We start from the raw sequence: 24,044 nt of genomic DNA, 5'->3' as shown, positions 1-24,044 counted from the left end.
AATAATTCAAACACGCCCCCTATACAGTATGCACAGAAAGCCTAATAACCCCCTCCATCCCTGCTAGTAGCTTCCTCTATATTTCAGAAAATATATATTTAAAAAAAAAAAAAAGGATAACACACTCTCAGCAGGTTACGAATAAAAAAAATTAAAAAAAGGGGGTGGAGAAGGGGACAGACATAACTCACTACTGTACTTCTCTAGAAAGAAAAGTCTCTTGTTTAATGTTGAGTCCTCATTAGTGAGTTGGATAGGATTTTCAAACATCTATTCGCTTTATCTTTTAAGGAACACCTCAGCTGCCAAAGGAGATTAAAAAATGTGAGTGGCCTTTAAGGTAACACATAGCCTCGCAGGGAATATAAATCCGTAGCGGATGTCCATGGCCCTCAGATCTTGTTTAATTCCGTCGAGTTGTCGTTGCTGTTTATGTAGATCTACCGACGGGTCTAGGAAAAACATGACATGATGATTTTCGTACATCACCCTGCCCTTGTTCCTGGCAATGTACAGCACTCGTTCTTTATCTCTGGAATTGAGAAACTTCATAATGAGAGCTCTTGGGAGAGCATTTGGAGCGGGTTTTGGTCCTGTCAGTCTATGCGCTCTTTCGATAATCAGGGGTGACGGACAGTTTGCAGAGCCCAGAACCACCAGCAGCCATGTCTCCAAAAAGAGTGCTGCATCCCTGCCCTCCGTACCCTCGGGGAGACCAATTAGTCTTAAGTTAGATTGGCGGTTACGATTTTCCAATTCGTCCACTTTTAGGATGAGAGCTGTCAGGTCTTTATCCACGCGGCCTGTTTTCGATTGTAGAGTAGTTATGTTGTCTTAAGCATCGCTAATTCGAGTTTTGGCCTGTGTCAGCCTCCCGGAAATGTCTCTTATGTCCCCTTTAATAGAGTCCACCGCCTCTAACAAACCGTTCAAGTTCAAGGAGAAGTCCTCTTTCATTAAACGGATTTCATTCAGTATTTTACCAGAGAGACGGTCCCGGCCATTACCTTGAATAGCATCGGCATCGGGATTGCTAGTCCACGGTGAGGGTGGATCACAGGCCTCCGTCTCGATCACGCTCTCATTTATTAAATCAGCTCTTTTTGACTTATTATTTTTAGGCATTTTTAGGAAGATAATCAAGTTGTATATCCACAGAGATCAGAATGAGTTGAAACTCGTGTTTTCTTGAAGAATTGTAAAGGATAAGAAGTGGTAAACAGCACAGCAGATTTTTGTGTCCTTTCAGCAGCAAGCCATAGCCACGCCCCGCATTTCTTTTAATTTTTTTTTCAGCACTGCTAGCCAGTCCACTCTTTTGTCCAGTCATATATGGTGCACCCTCTGTTGTTATCCAAGTTAGTTTCTTCCAAGGTAATTCTGCACTTTTCATAGCTTCTTGAAGTTGAAAAAGTAATTTCCTGTGTTGTTCATGGCATCCACAGCAATTTCATTTTTTCTTCTCATTTTCAAAAAACCTTTCATTGAGAGAACTTAGTTTCTTTCATTTCCAGTCAACTCAAAATACGTTGCTTTGTGCAGTGTGTCATAGTGACGTTGTATGTTATAATCTTTCATAACTGCACCTGTTGCAATGCAAATCAGACATATTGCCTGCAGTGAAAACTTATTCAGTGAATAAATAATCATCTGCCAACGATTTTGGAATCTTCTGTGTTCCGCCTCCACGAAACTACTCCAGCTACTTTTGGCTACTGATTTTAAATTTTACACAAAGTGAAATAAACCAACCTTCGTATCCTAATCAAAATGATGTGTTCTGTGCTGTTACATGTATGCGTGAGGAAACGCATTCTGTGTGCTATTTGATTGGATATTTTACTACCTCTGAGCTGTGACTGGTTTAATGGGAATGTCACTCATACAATGCAGACTGCACATGTTGAATATGTATATAATATTTAAGAGGCAGGTTGTTTTAAAGAATTCCAAAATGATATAGTACATCAATGCAATTTTAGAAACTAATGGGTGGGCTGCCAAAAATTGCCCCGCGCACCGTATGTTTGACACCCCTGCTTTAGAGTATGAACTATTTATTTTAAACTATGTTGCTAAGCTTTAACTGCAACCTATTTAATAAACTGCAATTTACATCAAACAAAAAAAGCCCTGCTAAAGCTCACAGGGAATTATATTACATTTTCTACACAGAGGCCAGGTTTACAGGATGTGTGCTATTGATTGGACTCACATAGCACTGTCACCCCGATCCATGGAGCCTGCACTGCAGGGTCGCAATGCTGACAAGGAAGAGAATTAAGGGTATGTCTCATAAGAACATAAGAAAGTTTACAAACGAGAGGAGGCCATTCAGCCCATCTTGCTCGTTTGGTTGTTAGTAGCTTATTGATCCCAGAATCTCATCAAGCAGCTTCTTGAAGGTTCCCAAGGTGTCAGCTTCAACATTACTGGGGAGTTGGTTCCAGACCCTCACAATTCTTTGTGTAAAAAAAATGCCTCTACTTTCTGTTCTGAATGCCCCTTTATCTAATCTCCATTTGTGACCCCTGGTCCTTGTTTCTTTTTGCAGGTCAAAAAAGTCCCCTGGGTCGACACTGTCTATACCTTTTAGGATTTTGAAAGCTTGAATCAGATCACCGCGTAGTCTTCTTTGTTCAAGACTGAATAGATTCAATTCTTTTAGCCTGTCTGCATACGACATGCCTTTTAAACCCAGGATAATTCTGGTTGCTCTTCTTTGCACTCTTTCTAGAGCAGCAATATCCTTTATGTAATGAGGTGACCAGAACTGAACACAATATTTTAAGTGAGGTCTTACTAATGCATTGTAAAGTTTTAACATTACTTCCCTTGATTTAAATTCAACACTTCTCACAATATATCAATATTTCTCGAGTAAGCAGAGCAAAAAGAAAAATATGCCATTGCACAACATGACTTTTATTGTATATGCATTAAAGGAGAAAGGAAAAAGGCATTTACTAATTTTTTACATCAGGCAAGGAACACATGTTAAAATTAAAAGGTAAGCAGTGCAGTTTCACTTTAGGTTGCCTCTGCGGAGTGCTGTGACTGTTGATCTCTCATTTTCGGTCACCGTAAGCCACCTCCACCTTCACAATAAGCTACTGAACAAAAGATACGCCTGGACTGTTGGGGCTTTTGATATCACGGTGGTCATGGGTAAGTCTCTGACATTATCGTGCACATTAATCGCTTACAATACATGTAGTGTGCACGGTATGGTATGTAAATTAGCCAAATACTGTGCATGTATTTTCATGTGTTCTCTGTTAGTAAATGGGGCAGTAAATTTAGATTTACCACGCATGTTAGGCTCACTACATTACGTGCATGCTCACTCCAAATTTAGTGCCCTTTCGTAAATGAGGCCCAAGAAACAATAAATGAAATATGCATACTGTACCAAAGTACTGTCTGTAAAGGTGAACTTGTACACAAATCAGCAAGAGAGACACTACACGAGACCCACAAGATAACTTCTGTTCAAACAGGGCTGTACATGTGTTTTTTATTTTCTCTGGCAAGGAAGTCCAAACAGTCCAGGTCATACACAGTTTACAAGGTTTGCAAAGTTCAGGTTTCTCTCTCTCAAATACACACAGCATGCTGTGTCTCCTCCAACTCTCTCTATGATTTGGCCAAGATAAGCCTGTGACAGAGACCTGTGAGGGCGCTAAGTAAAGGGAACAGGAGTACTCTGGACTATTTGGCCTGACACTTTGTTCACAGCGTTAAAAGGAAGTCGGTCATGTAGAAAAGAGACGGAGCTTCGGTACACTAACTCATTGACCCAGAGGGGAGATGGTGTGGCAGCTGCAGATCATAAAAAGCAGCTGCAATCGTTTACCAAGGGGTCATGAGTGACGGTATAAATAGGGGTTGAAGCAATGCTATCTGTTCCTTCGTTTCAGAGGCCAGCACAAACCCAGAACAGCACTTCACTTGTACCACTGTAAAACTGTATTGCACCACAATCACTAATTCACGCACTAACCGGACTTGTGTATATGTATTGTGTCTAATGTAGTGATACAAGAACGGGACTATTATTTCGGGACCAGCTTGGGGGATTATAAATGTAAGTAATACACGCCTATTTGTTTTGCCGTCAGTCACTGGACAAAAACAAATAATAAAAATAAACCTTTTCACCTGGATCTGTTCTTTAATTACCTGCACCTGTACACTATTAACCACTTTGCCAGAAAGCCCTATTTATGTGATTTGGCCACACCCCGTGCAGGTACGCTGACCCCCACCCCGTGCAGGTACGCTGACCCCCACCCCGTGCAGGTACGCTGACCCCCACCCCGTGCAGGTACGCTGACCCGCACCCCGTGCAGGTACGCTGACCCCCACCCCGTGCAGGTACGCTGACCCCCACCCCGTGCAGGTACGCTGGCCCCCACCCCGTGCAGGTACGCTGACCCCCACCCCGTGCAGGTACGCTGACCCCCACCCCGTGCAGGTACGCTGACCCCCACCCCGTGCAGGTACGCTGACCCCCACCCCGTGCAGGTACGCTGACCCCCACCCCGTGCAGGTACGCTGACCCCCACCCCGTAGCTTCACCCAGGATTCTGGTAATTGCAGTTCTCCCGGGTGACCATTTTGTCTCTTGTAAGCGCTCTGGTGTCGGACATTTTGAACGAGGGCACAACACTGTTAAAATATCTGCCCTGACATATCTCCCATTGATCACCCTGCCCCTTGGTCTATCACAATATCTTGATACAAATTAACTTTGAATGATAACTGCTACTGAATATTTTTACTTTTGTTTCCATTACAATTCATATATTATGATTATTTTGAAAATAAAACTATATACAATTTCAATATCGAGTAGTACAACTATATACAACTACATTTAAACTGGGCAAATGTGGCTGGTCACTGCATTCCATTGCAGGATTGACAGGTTCAGATCAATCAAATAATTAACCTGTTGATCCTGAAATGGAATAGACTGGAAGAGCTGCATTTACCAGGGCTGTATGAGGGAGTGTCCCAGCAAAAGAATCACACGCGTGAGGATTCTCCTTGCTGCAATCCCATCACTAAAAGCAGGGCCCTCATAATTAAACTGGGCACCCTCGTCTGTAACTTCTACTTCATCAGCTGCATCTATTTCCTCTATATCGAGGAATTTTCCTCTTTCTGACAATGTTGTGCAGAATGATGGTAGCTGTAATGGCATTTGCTGCTCTTTCTGGACATAGGCGCAATTCGTCATGTAAGCATTTCATATGCCTGCCTATACATCTCTCCACAATTCATCTCATAGTACTGGTGTGCCCTACTCTGCTCTTCTTCTGCACCACTCACTGGGTTGATATATGGGGTCATGAGGAAAGACCTACGGTGGATCCACTGTCCCCTAGTAGAAATCCACGCCCCAGGTCATCTGTTACAGGAAAAGCACAGCAAGGTATAAAAGTATAGTTTGTGTATATACAATTGCACATTAAAATGTGACTGGGGAAAGACCGGTTACTACGCTTCCCATATTAAAAGAAATGTGTCAAGGACATGTTATTTGAATATCAAAATTATATACATACACTGTTTATAGATTAGCTTTTATAGATTCGCTTTTACAAATTCACTTTTTTAACCTAACTTAGATATAAAGTTGCTGGTTCCTATTTTTATCTGCTAATTTTTTTTAAAAATTTTATCTATCATTCTTATTTATTTCCTTGTATTTTTTACTTATTTCCTGTGTTTTTATAATGGTCTTATCTAGATATTTACTATGTTATTTATTGCTATTATTAATACAATTGTATGTTGTTCATTTTGTGTTTTACTGTTTGTTTGGGTTTTTTGATGATGATGATGATGATGATGATGATGATGCATACTTTCGGTAAAGCGCTTTGAGATACCATGGTGTGAAAGGCACTATACAAATACAATAAATAAATAAATAAATAAACTAGAAGCTGCAGGCAACTTGAAGGCTTCCAGGCCTTTACAGCAGAACAAGATACGGTTTGAGACTCGTGAAAATGGAAATCAGACGAACATGTTGTTAATTGGAAAGCATCATTTTATCGTGTGTGTTTTTTGCAGGATAACGGTTAGTATTTTATAAATGTTGATTTATTATTCATTTTGATAACTACTTGTGATTTGTTGTGGGAGTGCAATTCGCGCTGTTGAACTTTCAGTTGCATATTTGAAATACCCCGGCTGTCAATTTTCTGTACACCCCAAGATTGAAGTAATTTTATGAATAAAAATTCAAATAATATAAAGAATGTCAATTTTACACTGTTAAAAAATAAACTGGGCACAGTATTTTTTTAACCATTATATAATTTACTGTTAGATGTGATAATAGTATTAAGCAGTATATGCTTTTCATGGTCATAAGCGCCCTCTTGTGGTCAGATTTTCCAAAGCAGTCTTTGTCGCCACAGACTGTTGTACAGTTCGCCACAAGAGGGCAACCTTGTACCACCCCGTAGTTAAAGGCCAAACTTTTTTTTTTTTTTTTCTGCTTGTTAATGTAAAACACAGTGATATTTCGTTTTTTGTTCTAATAGTGGGATACTACAGGTAACAAGATAAAGTTAAATAGGTATAAGATTATGGCTATGACTAATTATAAAATAACACAGTTATAGAGCAAGCGATTCTTAACCGTTGTGTATATACTTTTATTTAAATGAAATAACCAGTTAATTAAAGCTACGCTTGCAAAGTACACCCCCCCCCAAACTATCAGATACAACTCAAAGGTTTTATTTATGAACATCATATCTAACATTTGCATAGCTGAAACATCGTATTTAAATGAAAAAATAAATATAAAAGGCTTTAGCGCATATAGGGCCATATAGCGCATTGTAGGTTATATTAATAATAAAAGCATGTGTTGTAACAAGCCGTCAAAATGACTACTTTTGGCGGTTCTAGGTAGAAGTGCTCTGAACTTTTTTTATTTTTGCAATTGTGACTTTCAAACGTCGTCAGTATATTCAATACATGTATTTCGGAAAAGTCAAGAACAGACAACCGTGGATCTTTAACACACGCATAGTAATTTAAATTGTAAAAGTGAAAACCGTCAAAATGACTACCCTGGCGGTTCTAGTGTTAAAAAGAATAGTGCAGGTGTTGTTTTTTTTTTTTTTTTGGCTTCTGCCTGCATGTCCACGAGGTTACTTTTAACATTATAGCAGAGAAGCTGGTCAGCTGGTATTTATTTAACTGAAATAACCAGTTAATGAAAGATACACTTTAAAGTGCCCCCCCCCCCCCCGATTTTTAAGTAAACTGTATTCGTGTGACTTGTAAAGCTCATGTATTAAATATATTAGTATTACGATTGTGTGCTGGTTTAAAAATAAGTGCGTTTTTTTTGTGATAACATAATTACACAAGTACACGGCAGGCTTAGTTCATCACTGCTGCCTGCTTCACGTCTTTACGCTGTCTGACAGCACGAGTGTCAGACAGCACTGCAGTTCTAAAGGGACAGACAGAGCGTGATGCGCTTTTGAAGTTCTGCTCGTTGTAGTTTTATTTATTTTTATTTATTTATTTTTATTTACTAGCTCGACATAACTACAACACGCATGTTTCCCTGCGGTTGCCTGGCTACACTTGTATGTCCACGTGGTTATTTTAAGTAAACAAAGCACATTACAGCAGAACAAGCTGATCAGCTCCTATTACACTAAAATGACAGCTGTTTTGGGGAGGGATTCTCTGTGAATAACCACGCGATCTTCGTCCTTACAATTGTATTTAATAGAGCAAGCGATTTTGAACAGTTTTGTCTATGGCACTCATTACTTTGCAAGCTTGTCTTTCAAGTCGACCCCCCCTCCCCCCCTCCAAAGCGTCTTTTCAATGGCTTACACGCGCGGCTTTTTTTGTAGAAGATTCAGGATTTGTGACTGTTGTAAAAATAATTATATGACGATTTTTAAGCAAACTGTATTCGTGTGACTTGTAAAGCGCATGTATTAAACATATTAGTATTACGATTGTGTTGTGGTTTAAAAATACGTGCCGATTTTTTTTTTTTGCCTGCTGTTGTTACAACAGCGTTTTTAAAAAAAGAAAAAATGATTAAAAGACATTTCTATACAGCACGAGATGTTTCAGTATATCTACAGTCCTGTATATCTCTGCATGTCCACAAGGTTATTTTAAATAAATAAACAACATTAGGGCAGAGATTACAGTCATTAGTCTCGTATTTCGTGAGCGCGCGTGGAGCATTTCTTTTCCCAGCGTTGCTGCAGCTGCAACAGTTCTTAAAAAAAATAAGTTCTTAGTTACAGTATGTGGCATTGTACACTGTAGTGTGTGTGTAATTTAATACTAGCCTTTCCAGTGTAATTACTGTGTTGTAAGTTACACGAGTTAGTAAAACGGTTCTTGCCAGACACCAGCAAAAAAAAATGCTGCCTTTTTTCCCTAGACCTTGCTCACGTTTCCATGACAACAGCTGTCCCTAGTGGTGGGAATGTATCATTTCAGGGTATTATTTGGGCAAAAATGCCACATCACCCACATTGATTGACTCATGGCAGCCATGTCTGTTCATGTAGGAACTTTTCCTGAATAACTTTTTTAGAGGACACTACAAAGATAACGTATACGCAAGATTCACGTCAATCGGCCAAACGGTTCATGAGGAGATGTCGTTTAAGCGTTTTACGCAAAATGGCACATAGTTTCCACACCATGTGACCGATCAACTTTTCCTTAAGTAGAATCAATCATGGACATGAGCGCACTATGTACAAAAATTCACAGCTGTACTATGTACCGTTCATGAGAAGAAGACATTTGAAAATTTCCCAAAATTTTCATTAAATCCAAGATGGCTGCCACACCATGTGACCAAAAGCCGCCACAGCATCCCATAGTCCTCTACATCCGTGCCAAATTTCATGAGTTTTGGTGCAGCCGTTTAAAAGTTATAGGCTTTTGTAATTTGGGAGGGAGGAAGAAAAAAAAAAAAAATAATAATAATAATAATAATAATAATAATAATCTTTACAACAATAGGCTTCCCGGCCATTCTGGCCTGGAAGCCTAATAAATAAATAGAAATATATTTACTTGTACAAACATATATTCCATAATTTGAGTAATCACAAATGTGCATACATATTTATGAAAGTGTACAGTACTGTGCAAAAGTTTTAGGCAGGTGTGAAAAAATGCTGTAAAGTAACATTGCTTCCAAAAAATAGACATGTTAATAGATTATATTTATCAATTAACTAAATGCAAAGTGAGTGAACAGAAGAAAAATCTAAATCAAATCCATATTTGGTGTGACCACCCTTTGCCTTCAAAACACCATCAATTCTTCTAGGTACACTTGCACAAAGTCAGGGATTTTGTAGGCATATAGTCAGGTGTATGATTAAACAATTATACCAAACAGGTGCTAATGATCATCAATTCAATATGTAGGTTGAAACACAATCATTAACTGAAACAGAAACAGCTGTGTAGGAGGAATAAAACTGGGTGAGGAACAGCCAAACTCAGCTAACAAGGTGAGGTTGCTGAAGACAGTTTACTGTCAAAAGTCATACACCACGGCAAGACTGAGCACAGCAACAAGACACAAGGTAGTTATACTGCATCAGCAAGGTCTCTCCCAGGCAGAAATTTCAAGGCAGACAGGGGTTTCCAGATGTGCTGTCCAAGCTCTTTTGAAGAAGCACAAAGAAACAGGCAACGTTGAGGACCGTAGACGCAGTGGTCGGCCAAGGAAACTTACTGCAGCAGATGAAAGACACATCATGCTTACTTCCCTTCGCAATCGGAAGATGTCCAGCAGTGCCATCAGCTCAGAATTGGCAGAAAACAGTGGGACCCTGGTACACCCATCTACTGTCTGGAGAAGTCTGGTCAGAAGTGGCCTTCATGGAAGACTTGCAGCCAAAAAGCCATACTTCCTACGTGGAAACAAGGCCAAGCGACTCAACTATGCACGAAAACACAGGAACTGGGGTGCAGAAAAATGGCAGCAGGTGCTCTGGACTGATGAGTCAAAATTTGAAATATTTGGCTGTAGCAGAAGGCAGTTTGTTCGCCGAAGGGCTGGAGAGCGGTACACGAATGAGTGTCTGCAGGCAACAGTGAAGCATGGTGGAGGTTCCTTGCAAGTTTGGGGCTGCATTTCTGCAAATGGAGTTGGGGATTTGGTCAGAATTAATGGTCTCCAATGCTGAGAAGTACAGGCAGATACTTATCCATCATGCAATACCATCAGGAAGGCATCTGATTGGCCCCAAAATTATTCTGCAGCATGACAACGACCCCAAACATACAGCGAAAGTCATTAAGAACTATCTTCAGCGTAAAGAAGAACAAGGAGTCCTGGAAGTGATGGTATGGCCCCCACAGAGCCCTGATCTCAACATCATCGAGTCTGTCTGGGATTACATGAAGAGAGAGAAGCAACTGAGGCTACCTAAATCCACAGAAGAACTGTGGTTAGTTCTCCAAGATGTTTGGGCCAACCTACCTGTCGAGTTCCTTCAAAAACTGTGTGCAAGTGTACCTAGAAGAATTGATGCTGTTTTGAAGGCAAAGGGTGGTCACACCAAATATTGATTTGATGTAGATTTTTCTTCTGTTCACTCACTTTGCATTTTGTTAATTGATAAATATAAACTATTAACATGTCTATTTTTGAAAGCATTCTTACATTACAGCATTTTTTCACACCTGCCTAAAACTTTTGCACAATACTTTATATCAACACTACATGAAAGATAAAACATAAACTATCCCACCTTGCTGTTCCGAATGTATATGTACCCTCATGTGCTCTGAACTGTACCGGCGCATGCCCAGTGAAGCGTTGTATAAGCTATATTACCTCTGTGTGGAAACACACTAGTCTGTGTGACAAACATGGTCCGTCTAATTTTCCATAAGGAAGGAACTTGTACCTGCTTTCATTTTGGGTAGTAGACGTCTTTCACACTGGACATGTTTCCATCGCATGTTGTATTTTGATGTATTATTAGGATTAATGTTGTGTTCAATAATAATAATAATAATAATAATAAAAAACACATCTGTGCTGTCTAAGTGGTTGTGGGGAGAAGAAAACCAATATGGAGTTGTTCTCATTTCCAACTAATGAAGGGACCTACCCACATTTATAGCAGCACTGTGTTATTTCAATGTAAAAGGAACCAATCTACTCGGAGAAAGGATCCTTGAGGAGGTCCAGAAGCATTTAAACTAGAAAGGAATGGGGGAGAAAACAAAAAAACAGAGTGGAGACTACATCAAAACAAGGGCAACAACTCAGGTAAGACCACTATTAAATGTATTTATCTTAATGCTAGAAGTCTCAGAAACAAAATGTTAGAACTTGAAGCTACTGCACTAACAAGTAACTACGATGTGATAGGTGTTACAGAAACTTGGTTGTCTGAGAGTGATGGAGACAAATATAATATTAGTGGGTACACACTGTATAGGAAAGACAGGCAGGACAGAAGAGGCAGAGGGGTAGCGTTATACATAAGAAATAGTCTTGAAGCCCAGGTGTTAAATCAGGACAAAGAAAACAATGCAGAATCAATATGGGTCAGAATAATGGACAAAAATTCAAAGGGCATAATAATAGGAGCATGCTATAGACCGCCAAATTCAGACGCTGAGCAAAATAATCTGTTATACAATGACATTTGAAATCTGTGTAGAAAAGGAGAAGCCATACTAATTTTCAACTTCCCTGTATAAAATGGGAGAACCCGGTGGGGAGCACGATGGACGAAATTGAAATGGTGGAAATGACAAATGACTGCTTCCTAACGCAATTTGTCAAGGCACCGACTAGAGGGGAGGCATGCCTTGATTTAGTCTTTTCAAGCAATGAAGACAGAATAACTAAAACAGAGGTCAGAGAGCCATTGGCAGACTCAGACCACAACATGGTCTCATTTGAAGTAATTTTTAAAACCCCAAAAGTAATGACTAAAGCTAAGGTTTATAATTTTAGAAAAGCAAACCATGAAGGTATGAAACAGAGACTAACAGAAGTAGATTGGAGTAAAATACAGAAAACATCCACAGAAAAAGGATGGCTGTTTTTTAAAAATGTAGTACTAGAGGCACAAAACAATTACATCGCAAAAGTAGACAAATCTAAATCTAAAACAAAATGGCCAAAATGGTTTAACGGATCAATTAAAAAAAATATTCAGCGAAAAAAGGCACTTAACAGAGCGTTTAAAAGGGACCAAAAACAAAGTACACAGAAAGAGTACTTGGAACTGCAAACACAAGTCAAAAAGGAAGTTAGAAAGGCCAAGAGAGAGAGAGAGAGAAATTAATATTGCTAAGGGGGCTAAAACCAATTCCAAAATGTTTTTTCCAATATTATAACAGCAAGAGAACATTCAAAGAGGAGGTTAAATGTCTAAGAGACACAAATGGCAAAATCAGATGGCAAAATCATGAAGAAAAAAAAAAATAGCAAATATATTAAATGATTACTTTTCACAGGTTTTTACAAAGGAGGACACGGACAACATGCCTCACATGTCGACCTGTTCCTATCCAATTTTAAATAACTTTAGCATAACAAGAGGCAGAAGTGTTAAAGGGACTAGGAGCTCTTAAAATAAACAAATCCCCTGGGCCAAATGAGATCCTCCCAATAGTACTCAAAGAAATGAAAGAAGTTATTTACAAACCGCTAACCAAGATCATGCAACGGTCTCTTGACACAGGGGTTGTACCGACAGACTGGAAAATAGCAAACGTAATACCGATCCACAAAAAGGAGACAAAACCGAACCAGGTAACTACAGACCAATAAGCTTGACTTCTATTACATGTAAACTTAAGGAAACTATAATAAGATCTAAAATGGAAAATTACCTATATGGTAACAATATCCTGGGAGACAGTCAGCATGGTTTTAGGAAAGGGAGATCGTGTCTAACTAACCTACTTGACTTTTTTGAGGATGCAACATTGAAAATGCATAATTGCAAAGCATACAACATAGTTTATTTAGATTTCCAGAAAGCTTTTGACAAAGTCCAGCATAAAAGATTAATTCTCAAACTGAACACAGTAGGGATTCAAGGAAATGCATGCACATGGATTAGGGAGTGGTTAGCAGGTAGAAAACAGAAAGTACTGATTAGAGGAGAAACCTCAAAATGGAGCGAGGTAACTAGTGGTGTACCACAGGGATCAGTATTAGGTCCTCTGCTATTCCTAATCTACAATAATGATTTAGATTCTGGTATAGTAAGCAAACTCGTTAAATTTGCAGATGACACAAAAATAGGAGAAGTGGCAAACACTGTTGCAGCAGCAAAGCTCATTCAAAATGATCTAGACAGCATTCAGAACTGGGCAGACACATGGCAAATGAAATTTAATAGAGAAAAGTGTAAAGTATTGCATGCAGGCAATAAAAATGTGCATTATAAATATCATATGGGAGATACTGAAATTGACGAAGGGAACTATGAAAAAGACCTAGGAGTTTATGTTGACTCAGAAATGTCTTCCTCTAGACAATGTGGGGAAGCAATAAAAAAGGCCAACAAGATTCTCGGATATATTGTGAGGAGTGTTGAATTTAAATCAAGGGAAGTAATGTTAAAACTTTATAATGCATTAGTAAGACCTCCCCTAGAATATTGTGTTCAGTTCTGGTCACCCCGTTACAAAAAGGATATTGCTGCTCTAGAAAGAGTGCAAAGAAGAACGACCAGAATTATCCCGGGTTTAAAAGGCATGTCGTATGCAGACAGGCTAAAAGAATTGAATCTATTCAGTCTTGAACAAAGAAGACTATGCGGCGATCCTAAAAGGTATAGACAATGTCGACCCAGGGGACTTTGACCTGAAAAAAGAAACAAGGACCAGGGGTCACAAATGGAGACTAGATAAAGGAGCATTCAGAACAGAAAATAGGAGGCACTTTTTTTTTACACAGAGAATTGTGAGGGTCTGGAACCAACTCCCCAATAATGTTGTTGAAGATGACACCCTGGGATCCTTCAAGCAGCTGCTTGATGAGATTCTGGGATCAATAAGCTACTAACAACCAAACGAGCAAGATGAGCTGAATGGCCTCCTCTCGTTTGTAAACTTTCTTATGTTCTTATGTTTCGGATTTGACTACAGAGGACATTTGAGCATCAAAGGAGAGGTTACTATCCAGAAGTACACCAAGGCTTCGTACAGTGGGGGAAGACAGCAGCAGACAGTTTCTAAGGTTCAAGGCAGCAATATTGAGATTCTTGAGTTGAGTTTTTGATCCTACTATAATATATTTATATATAATAATATTTAATTATTCAATGTAATTAATACAAGAGACTACAAAATTAATCTGCATTAACCTCTGGCAGCGGGCGCAGCTGTCTGTGCCGGTCTTTGAGGCTGCTGGGGCCGAGGGCGCCGGTTTGGAGGTGGTCACTTGAGAAGCAGGCGAGCCAGCTCCTTCGCAGATTCCCACTTGCAGTGACAGCGCTGCAGCATCTCATCCGCTGCGGGACCAAACGTATGCCCTGCAGTGGTCGGGGCGTCCAAAAGTGGTGCTTTGTCCCTGTCAGGCACGCATGCCAGGGAAAGCCAAGCTGCCTACGTGCAGCTACCAGGCACTGTTTGTTAGGGCAGGCAACACTTAGGTGCACTAAATTTCTTATGTTCTTATGTACTATTAGTGTTTGCTTCTCATTGTTTGTATAAAGTTATTGAAGGGTCTTGTACTTTAAGCTTTATTGACAAAACCAGGCAGTGAGTTGAGCTGAGCGGTTGGTAAACAATGTGTACAGTGTGTGAGCTGCAGTAATAACACTGGAACATTGGAATCTGTCTGCGTCCAGCTGAATTATTGATATAATAGTTATTTCCTCACCACATCCTAAACCCAACATTACAGTATGACAGATACGTGGGAGGTAATGGGACATAAAACAAAATATTTCTTTCAATTCTCGGATTCAAAATGCATTCAGAGTTCTATCAAAATTGCCTGAATCCTAATGTGGACATCCTCACTTCAACATAGTAAGTTAACGTTTGTTTATGTATTGGTAAAACACACATGCAATTTATAGAATCTGAAAATGTACTGTATGTCTTTGAGTGGTGTTTATTTTTAATAACCGAAAAAACACCAGTGAACTCAACAAAAAATAAAAACTGAAAAATTAAAGCCATATATATATGTGCCTATAGTAAGTATTCACCACCCTTGGACATTTTCACAGTTTGTTGTGTTACAACCTGAAATCTTGATGCATTTAAATGGTATTTTTTTTCCTTTGATTAACATAACCTACTCAACACTTTGAAAGAGGCAAGATCATTTTTATTGTGAAACAACAGTTAATGAAAAATAAAAAAACTGAAATGTCTTTGTTAGATAAGTATTCACCCCCCTGAGTCAATATTTGGTAGAACCACCTTTGGCAGCAATTACAGCTGTGAGTCTTTTGGGGTAAGTCTCTACCAGGTTTGCACATCTGGATCATGCAATATTCGCCCATTCTTCTTGGCAAAATTGTTCAAGCTCTGTCAAGTTGGATGGGGATCGTTGGTGGACAGCAATCTTCAAGTCTTGCCACAGATTCTCAATCGGATTCAAGTCCGGGCTTTGACTGGGCCACTCTAGGACATTCACTTTCTTGTTTTTAAGCCACTCCAGTGTCGCTTTGGCTGTGTGCTTAGGGTCATTGTCCTGCTGAAAGGTGAATCTCTATCCCAGTCTTAGGTCTTTTGAAGACTGAAGCAGGTTTTCCTCAAGGATTCGCCTGTATTTAGCTCTATCCATTTTGCCGTCTACCCTGACAAGCTTCCCAGTCCCTGCCGATGAAAAGCATCCCCATAGCATGATGCTGCCACCACCATGCTTCAAAGTAGGGATGGTGTTACCTGGTTGATATGCTGTGTTGGGTTTGCGCCAGACATAATGCTTTGCATTTAGCCCAGATAGTTCAATTTTTGTTTAATCAGACCACAGAATCTTTTGCCACATCTTTTCAGAGTCTCCCACATGCCTTTTTGCAAATTCCAAATGAGATTTTACATGGGCTTCCTTCTTGCCACTCTTCCATACAGGCCAGATGTGTGGAGTACCTGAGCTATTGTTGACACATGGACATCTCTGCCATGGAAGGCTGTAGGTCTTTCAGAGTTGTCATTGGCCTCTTGCTGGCTTCTCTTACCAATGCCCTTCTTACCCGACTGCTCAGTTTGGGAAGACGGCCTGCTCTAAGCAGATTCTGGGTGGTGCTGTATACCTTCCACTTCTTAATGATCGACTTGATTGTGCTCCAAGGGATATTCAATGCCTTTGAAATCTTTTTATACCCCTCCCCTGATCTGTGCCTTTCCACAACTTTATCCTGGAATTGTTTTGAAAGCTCCTTGATCTTTGCTTTGAAAGCACCACCCAACTGTGGGACCTTACAGAGACAGGTGTATTTAATATGAAATCATGTGAACCACTTTTATTGCACACAGATGGACTCTATTTAACTTACTGTGTGAATTCTGAATGCAATTGGCTGCATCTGAGCTTATTTAGGAGTGTCATAGCAAAGGGGGTGAATACTTATCTAATGAAGACTTTTCAGGTTTTTATTTTTAATTGATTTTTTTTTCACCCCCCACCCAGGAAAAAAATCCAATTGAAATGCATCAAGATTTCAGGTTAGAACACAACAAACTGTGAAAACGCCCAAGGGGTGAATACTTACTATAGGCACTGTATGTGTGTGTGTGTGTATATACATATACAGTACATATATATATTATATATATATACACACATATACATATACACACACACACACACACACACACACACACATATTTAATAAAATAACAGTTTAACAGTACTAGTAGATGTATTGAAAGGTCTCTACTCAGTACTTCCAATGAGGAGGCTGCAGGCTGCAATATATTGTTACCTCCTTCTTTCCCCCCCAAAAAGATTTTCAGTCATTCCTCTTTTCTCTCTACCCCACCCCTCCCTCTTGTCTCCTCTCCTCTAACCCTCTCCCTCTAGTACCTGCAAGAACACTTTGAGTCGGTCAAGTGGAGCAGTGCCAGTTCTGGACACAACTCCTGCCATCCCCCCTGCCACCAGCTGCTTCCACCACATCCCTGTGCGCTTCTCCTGCTCCGAAAATTCATCCGGGACCGTGAGACACTCCCCGATATCCAGGACCTGCCAGAGGGAGGGAGGGGTGGGTGAGAGAGAGAGAGAGGGGTGAGGGGGAATTCATTTCAATATCTCCCTGGTTGGATATTTCTCTGTAACAGTCTTGTATCTCAACGGGACATTCGTCGCTATGGTTACCTATCAGCTCAGGGAGCACATCAAATCGTCCCTGCGATAATTGGTCCCCGCGATAATTGGTCCCAAAGACAATTGTTCCCCGCGATAATTGGTCCCAATGACAATTCGTCCCCAAAAGATATTCTCCATGTGAACATTTGTAACCACATGCAAGTGTTCAAAGATGTTGGACAATAATTGCAAACTGTAAGAATTAATTGTGAACCGCTTGTGTGAACGGGGCGTGTTGGGAAACATGGGTTGTGTATGGTTTGTCTCTTTGTCCCTCCCTGCTGTGCGTGATCAGCCGCTATGCGTAGCATGCTGGTCTGAGTTCACGTGGTCTGGTTGGGAATATGCAAATTGAGATGAGTATGAGCCAATAAGTGTGTCCGCTACAACACTTTTATGATTAATGTATTTGTGTCTGTTGTTGTTATTGTTGTTTTTAATCGCTTACCTCAATAGGTTTCCTAGCAAAACTTTCAAAATGTTCTCTTTAATAAGCTGGCTGCTAACAGGAGTTAAAACAAATATTATTAGTTTTCCTACTGAAGCGCTGTGGTGTAGAGGTTAAGATAACTGCGCTGCAACGGAGGAGTAGTAGATTCGATCCCCACCGAGCAAAGTTTTTTTTTCCCTTCAAATAATATTATTTATTTAATAGCACGTTAATTATTAAAAGTGACATTCCTACACGTTTGAGTTATCACATCGTCACAGAGTGGGCTATGTTGTGGCACTGTTACAACACATAACAACAACAACAATAAAAATAAAACAATAATAATAATTCTTCATTGAATCAATAACATAAGTCATTTTTTACATTTGTACAGAAAGTTAACCGGAACTACTGAGTTTAATTTAGTCAGTTTAATGTGTAAAGAAAGGTAAGTTTTCTAGTGATTTTCGTAGTAAAAAATGACTTATGTTATTGATTCAATAAATAATTATTATTCCCGTCACATATGCTTATCACCGCGCTGCTGCAAGCTTTATAAAAACTCTGACACCAGCTTCTCTCTGCCATCACAATAAAAAAGAGAGACAGGCAGGCAGAAAAACAGACAGATAGACAGACAAGCAGAGAGAGAGACAGACAGTAAGATATACAGACAGTAAGGCAGGTCTAGCACCCTTATTTCTGTTTCTGATCGTCTTGTTAGCTGAGCCAGACAGACCCGAGGCACACAGGCTGCTCTCTCCCGTCTCCCAGTCTCCCCAGGATGAGGTGTGTGTGTGCAGTAGCTGGTTGCAGGAGAAGACTGTACATCACAATCCAGTTTGGGGATTACTGAAGCTAAATGCAGATGCAGGATCTATGATAGCAAAACAACTAAAGGATTTACTGTAATTGCACCTTCAACTTGACTTGTGTGTCCCTCTCTCTTTCTCTTACAGTAGCCGACCGTCAGCTTGATTTAAAATCTCTCTCATTCTCTTTCACTAAGACTGGAGTTTAATCTAACCACCTTCAACTTGACTGTCTGTCTCTCCCACTCCCTCATTCTCCCTTACAACCTATAGTAAAAGCATAGCAGTTTAATAAAGCACAGCGAACGCATGGTAAAGCATAAGCAAAAATGGAAATAAGACTCCCACTGCATAGCAGTTTTACCCATTCCAGGTTTTACTACGAGCTTGATCAGACACAGTTTATAGGTAACCAGCTCAGGTGCGTCTTATTGAACTCATAGTAAAACCGGGACTGGCTCAAACTGCTCTGCAATGAGAGTCTTATTCCCATCCCTGATAGGTAAGCATTGTGAAGCCCAGAGAGGAATGGTGAAGCATATTAAAAACAAACCATGATAAACTACAGTAAATGCATAATGTAACCATGGGAAAAGCATTACGGTGCAAATTTACTGTGGTCAACTTTTACAGGCTGAGAAGGGGATGGTGCGTGGACTCAGTGCCTGCCCTGTGCATCACAGGATACTGGCTAGCAGCCCAGCATCTCTCAAAATAAAAACACATCATGTGAAAAGGATTCCTCTCAATCCCGCCCGACAACACAGCCAGTTCTGCTGTCTCGATTCCACTTCTGATTGGCCGAGAGCTGCTGAGTTAACCAATTATATTTTCTTGTACTGGTTTGTGAGTGGAGAGACTCAGCTACCACTGAAAGATTAGGCAGTGAGCTGAATGGGTGCAAACTGATGAAGTTTCTCCGGATGGGCTGTGGTGTGTGTGGGTTGTGGTGTGGGTTATGGTGTGTGTGTGTGTTGTGTCTGTTGTGTGTGGGTTGTGGTGTGTGGTGTGTGTGGGTTATGGTGCATGTGGGTTGTGGTGTGTGGGGGTCGTGTTGTGTGTGGGTTATGGTGTAATACAGTATTGTATTACTTGTATTGTAACACTTGAAATGTATTTGCTTACGATTGTAAGTCGCCCTGGATAAGGGCGTCTGCTAAGAAATAAATAAATAATAATAATAATAATAATGGTGCATGTGGGTTGTGGTGTGTTTGGGTTGTGGTGTGTTGTGGTGTGTGTTATGTGTGGGTTATGGTGCGTGTGGGTTGTGGTGAGTGTGGTTTGTGGTGAGTGTGGGTTGTGGGTTGTGGTGTGTGGGGGTCGTGGTGTGTTTGAATTGTGGTGTGTGTGTGGTTGTGTCTGGGTCAGTACTCACCACAGAGTGTTTCCAGTAATATGCGATGTCCTCCATGTTGGTGATGGGGTTGAACAGGAAGTGGTCTCTCCACTCGTTCCAGTCTACAGTCATCGTCCCGTCCTTATCCATACTGGGAACATTGGGGCAGAGAGACACAGTCAGGACAGGGCTGAAAACGTAACATACGGCCGGAGCCTGTACTGTGTTGTTTTTGTTACGTGTTTTGTTTTGTATTTTGCAGAGGAGGATTACAGAGGCAGGTGCTGACGCTGCTGAGCCAGCACGCACCCCTGAGCACTCCCCTCAGTGCACAGCACAGACACTCGCCACAATCCCTGGATTTGAAGAGCACTGTTTCATGCACGAGGACGTGGGTTGAAGATTATCGTGCACTTTTTGTTTGGGTTTGTAAACCCTCCGTCTACCCCCCCGATACCTTTGCTGGTAGAGGGGCTGCTTATTTTGAGTTTGTTTAATAAAACAGACATTTTTGGGAGAACTACTATCTGGACATTCACTAGCACCCGTCCACACCATGGTTGGTGAATACAAAGATAACCTATTGTAGAGCGAATCATGCGTGATGTATGCAATCGTTGCCTGTCCGCCATCTTCACACAAACTGTAACCAGGCAATGGCCGTCAGTTGGCAACTGCAAACAGTGCATTGAGAAAAGCATGAAACATATGAAGCAATCTACGCTGGATATTTTTTCAAGAGAAAGGACACACACACAAAGAGACACACACACGATCTCACCTGAGCAGTATCTTCTCTGCCTCCACGTAGGATACACACACCCCCAGACTGTGCAGAGACTGCTGGATCTCAGACACATCGATCTCTCCTGCAGACAGATAGACAAACAGAGAGGTTAAAAAAAAAACATTTACAATTTCTATAACGTCATACTATACGTCTACAGTCATAATATAGCTTCTGAAATCTTAATATAACTCTTATCAGGCTCACATTTTGCTGTATCTGTGTGTAAGGTGTGTGTGTGTAAGGTGCCTGTATCTGTGTGTAAGGTTTGTGTAAGGTGTGTGTGTATAGGTGTCTGTGTATTTGTGTGTGTGTATCTGCGTGTAAGGTGTGTGTAAGGTATGTGTGTATAGGTGTCTGTGTAACTGTGTCTGTATCTGTGTGTAAGGTGTGTGTGTGTGTATCTGTCTATGTAAGATGTGTGTGTGTATAGGTGTCTATCTGTGTGTAAGGTGTGTATCTGTGTGTAAGGTGTGTGTGTGTAAGGTGTGTATCTGTGTCTAAGGTGTGTGTGTGTGTGTGTGTGTGTGTGTATCTGTCTATGTAAGATGTCTGTGTGTGTAAGGCGTCTGTATCTGTGTGTAAGGTGTGTATGGTGTCTGTATCTGTGTATAGGATGTGTATCTGTGTGTAAGGTGTGTATCTGTGTGTAAGGTGTGTAAGGTGTCTGTATCTGTGTGTAAGGTGTGTAAGGTGTCTGTATCAGTGTGTAAGGTGTGTATGGTGTCTGTATCTGTGTATAAGATGTGTATCTGTGTGTAAGGTGTGTATCTGTGTGTAAGGTGTGTAAGGTGTCTGTATCTGTGTGTAAGGTGTGTATGGTGTCTGTATCTGTGTATAAGATGTGTATCTGTGTGTAAGGTGTGTATCTGTGTGTAAGGTGTGTATCTGTGTGTAAGGTGTCTGTATCTGTGTGTAAGGTGTGTATGGTGTCTGTATCTGTGTATAAGATGTGTATCTGTGTGTATCTGTGTGTAAGGTGTGTGTAAGGTGTCTGTATCTGTGTCTAAGGTGTGTGTGTGTGTATCTGTCTATGTAAGATGTCTGTGTGTGTAAGGTGTCTGTATCTGTGTGTAAGGTGTGTATGGTGTCTGTATCTGTGTATAAGATGTGTATCTGTGTGTAAGGTGTGTAAGGTGTCTGTATCTGTGTGTAAGGTGTGTATGGTGTCTGTATCTGTGTATAAGATGTGTATCTGTGTGTAAGGTGTGTATCTGTGTGTAAGGTGTGTAAGGTGCGTGTGTGTCTGGACACCCCTCACCGTCGTTGTTCTTGTCCAGGCTTCGGAACATGAGTCTGAGCTCCTTCTCATGCTCCCGCAGGTACCGACTGAACTCCTCGAAATCCAGCTGCCCGTCCAGGTTAGTGTCCCCTACCCGCAGGATCTGCTACAGCACAAAAACACACTTTGAGTTGAATGCCTGTACTCCGACTACACTAACACAGGAGACAAGAGGATAAAAAACAACCTCATCTTCCACACTGAACACCCCAAAACCTGGCACGCTGTTATATGTAGCAAGCACGGAAACATTAAAAGAAGAGGGATCTGGCACACAAGACAAATTGTTGTGGGAGAGGACTCAGACTCAGTCCTAACTATAAACATATACCACAATGGGACTGTGGTGATCCAGGGAAATGAGGCCAGCCTCAACTTCTTTGAGGAATCATTTCAACCCCTGAAAGAAGAGGTAGAGATGGAAAAAATACACTTGGCAACCACCGACCCCAACCATGAAAACACAGCACCAATCGCAGATGACACACCCCAACACCAGCCAGCTGCTCAGCTGCACCCAGCACTTGCGGGAAAGCCTGGCCCAGCTGGAGCTGGAGTTTGCTGAGTTCAGGGAGCTCACCCTAGCTAGCTTGTCCGACGCCAGCCTCACCCAGCAGCTGCGAGATGAGGTGAGCCAGATGAAGAGAGAGAGCAGGGTGGCCGTCAGCAAACTGATTACTGAGGTGAGAAACTTGCAGCTGGAGAACGAAGACCTGAGAGCCCAGCTGGCCAGTGTCATGGAGGACATGAAGCGCAGAGAGAGGACCCACACCAAGGAGCTTCAGGGGCTGAGGGAGCAGCTCCACAGACACACAGCCCTCCCCCCACACACAGCACAGCCCTGACACTGCCCCCCCCACTGACACACAGCCCCTCCCAAACACACCAGCCATAAAGAAGACCAAAGCAGAAGTGGCACTTCTCATTGACTCCAGTGGGAAATACCTTGACACGCGGAGGCTGTTCCCCGGCCGTCAGGTGAACAAGATCAGTTGTGTGAACACAGAGCGAGCCCTGCAGCTGCTGGACCGCCACACGCTGGGGAGCACACTGGCAGAGCCATGAAGAGGGTGGCAAAGAGAGTCTAATTGGAGTTACCCGACTCCAGAGTGGTCATCTCCACACTGCTACCACAAGCTGACACCCCCTCCACACATCATCGACTCCATCAACACAGAGCTAGCCAGGGGCTGCGCCACCCTGCCCAATGTGCACCTGGCACACCATCCTGCTGTGAGCCCCTGGCACCTGTACGACAAGGTGCACCTCAACAAGAAGGGGGTGGGGGTCTTCACCAGGACCCTGAAGGATGCAGCCCAAGGCGATGGTCCAACCAGCCCCCGTCTCAACACCCCCAACATAGTCCAACGCAGGAAGAAACCCCCGGGTGCCACACCCTCCATGCAGCACCCCCCCTCCCCCAGACCTACCCCTGCCAGGCACAACGCCCCCCAGCAGCACCTTAGCTACGCCGCAGCCCTGTGGCCCTGACAGCATCAGAACTGAGATGCTCAAATACAGCAACCCTGAGCTGCAGAAGGCCTTGCTTAAATTATTCAACCTGGTACTGAATACAGGCTGTTTCCCTGACTTCTGGAACCAAGGGCTTGTATCCCCAATTTACAAGAATGAAGACAAATTCGACCCCAACAACTACAGGGGCATCTATGTGAGCAGTAACCTGGGGAAGGTATTCTGCAGTATTCTAAACGCCCGAATACTGGCCTTTCTTACCAAACACAATGTCCTGAATATGAGTCAGATTGGGTTTCTACCAAAACTCCACCCTACACCCTTATTAATAAACACACCCAACAAAAAATAAGGGCAAAATGTTTGCATGCTTCATTGATTTTAAAAAAGCATTTGATTCTATTTGGCACAAGGGTTTATATTATAAAATTCTCCAAAGCGGAGTAGGGGGTAAAGTTTATGATATAATTAAATCAATGTATTCGGAAAACAAGTGCGGAATAAAAATTGACAACAAAAGAACAGAGTTCTTCTCACAGGGACGTGGAGTGAGACAGGGCTGCAGCCTGAGCCC

At 41.6% G+C, this 24,044-nt stretch overlaps 1 protein-coding gene across 5 annotated transcripts in view; it reads right to left on the bottom strand.

Moving 5' to 3' along the window:
* The window catches only part of LOC117965550 (mitochondrial adenyl nucleotide antiporter SLC25A23-like), a 102,111-nt gene that overhangs the window by 48,034 nt on the left and 30,033 nt on the right, over positions 1-24,044 (bottom strand). For 3 of the 5 annotated variants that reach the window (XM_059007233.1, XM_059007237.1, XM_059007235.1), the window contains 4 exons: positions 21,977-22,103; positions 20,710-20,797; positions 19,968-20,079; positions 17,063-17,221 (listed from right to left, as the gene is read on the bottom strand). In XM_059007233.1, coding sequence (XP_058863216.1) covers positions 17,063-17,221; positions 19,968-20,079; positions 20,710-20,797; positions 21,977-22,103 — 486 coding nt within the window. The remainder of the gene's footprint in view (positions 1-17,062; positions 17,222-19,967; positions 20,080-20,709; positions 20,798-21,976; positions 22,104-24,044) is intronic. The other 2 variants (XM_059007234.1, XM_059007236.1) reach the window with 1 other exon arrangement.

Source organism: Acipenser ruthenus, chromosome 34, assembly GCF_902713425.1.
Source record: "Acipenser ruthenus chromosome 34, fAciRut3.2 maternal haplotype, whole genome shotgun sequence".
NCBI classification, from domain to species: Eukaryota; Metazoa; Chordata; class Actinopteri; order Acipenseriformes; family Acipenseridae; genus Acipenser; species Acipenser ruthenus.
This window is presented reverse-complemented; position numbering and strand designations above follow the sequence as displayed.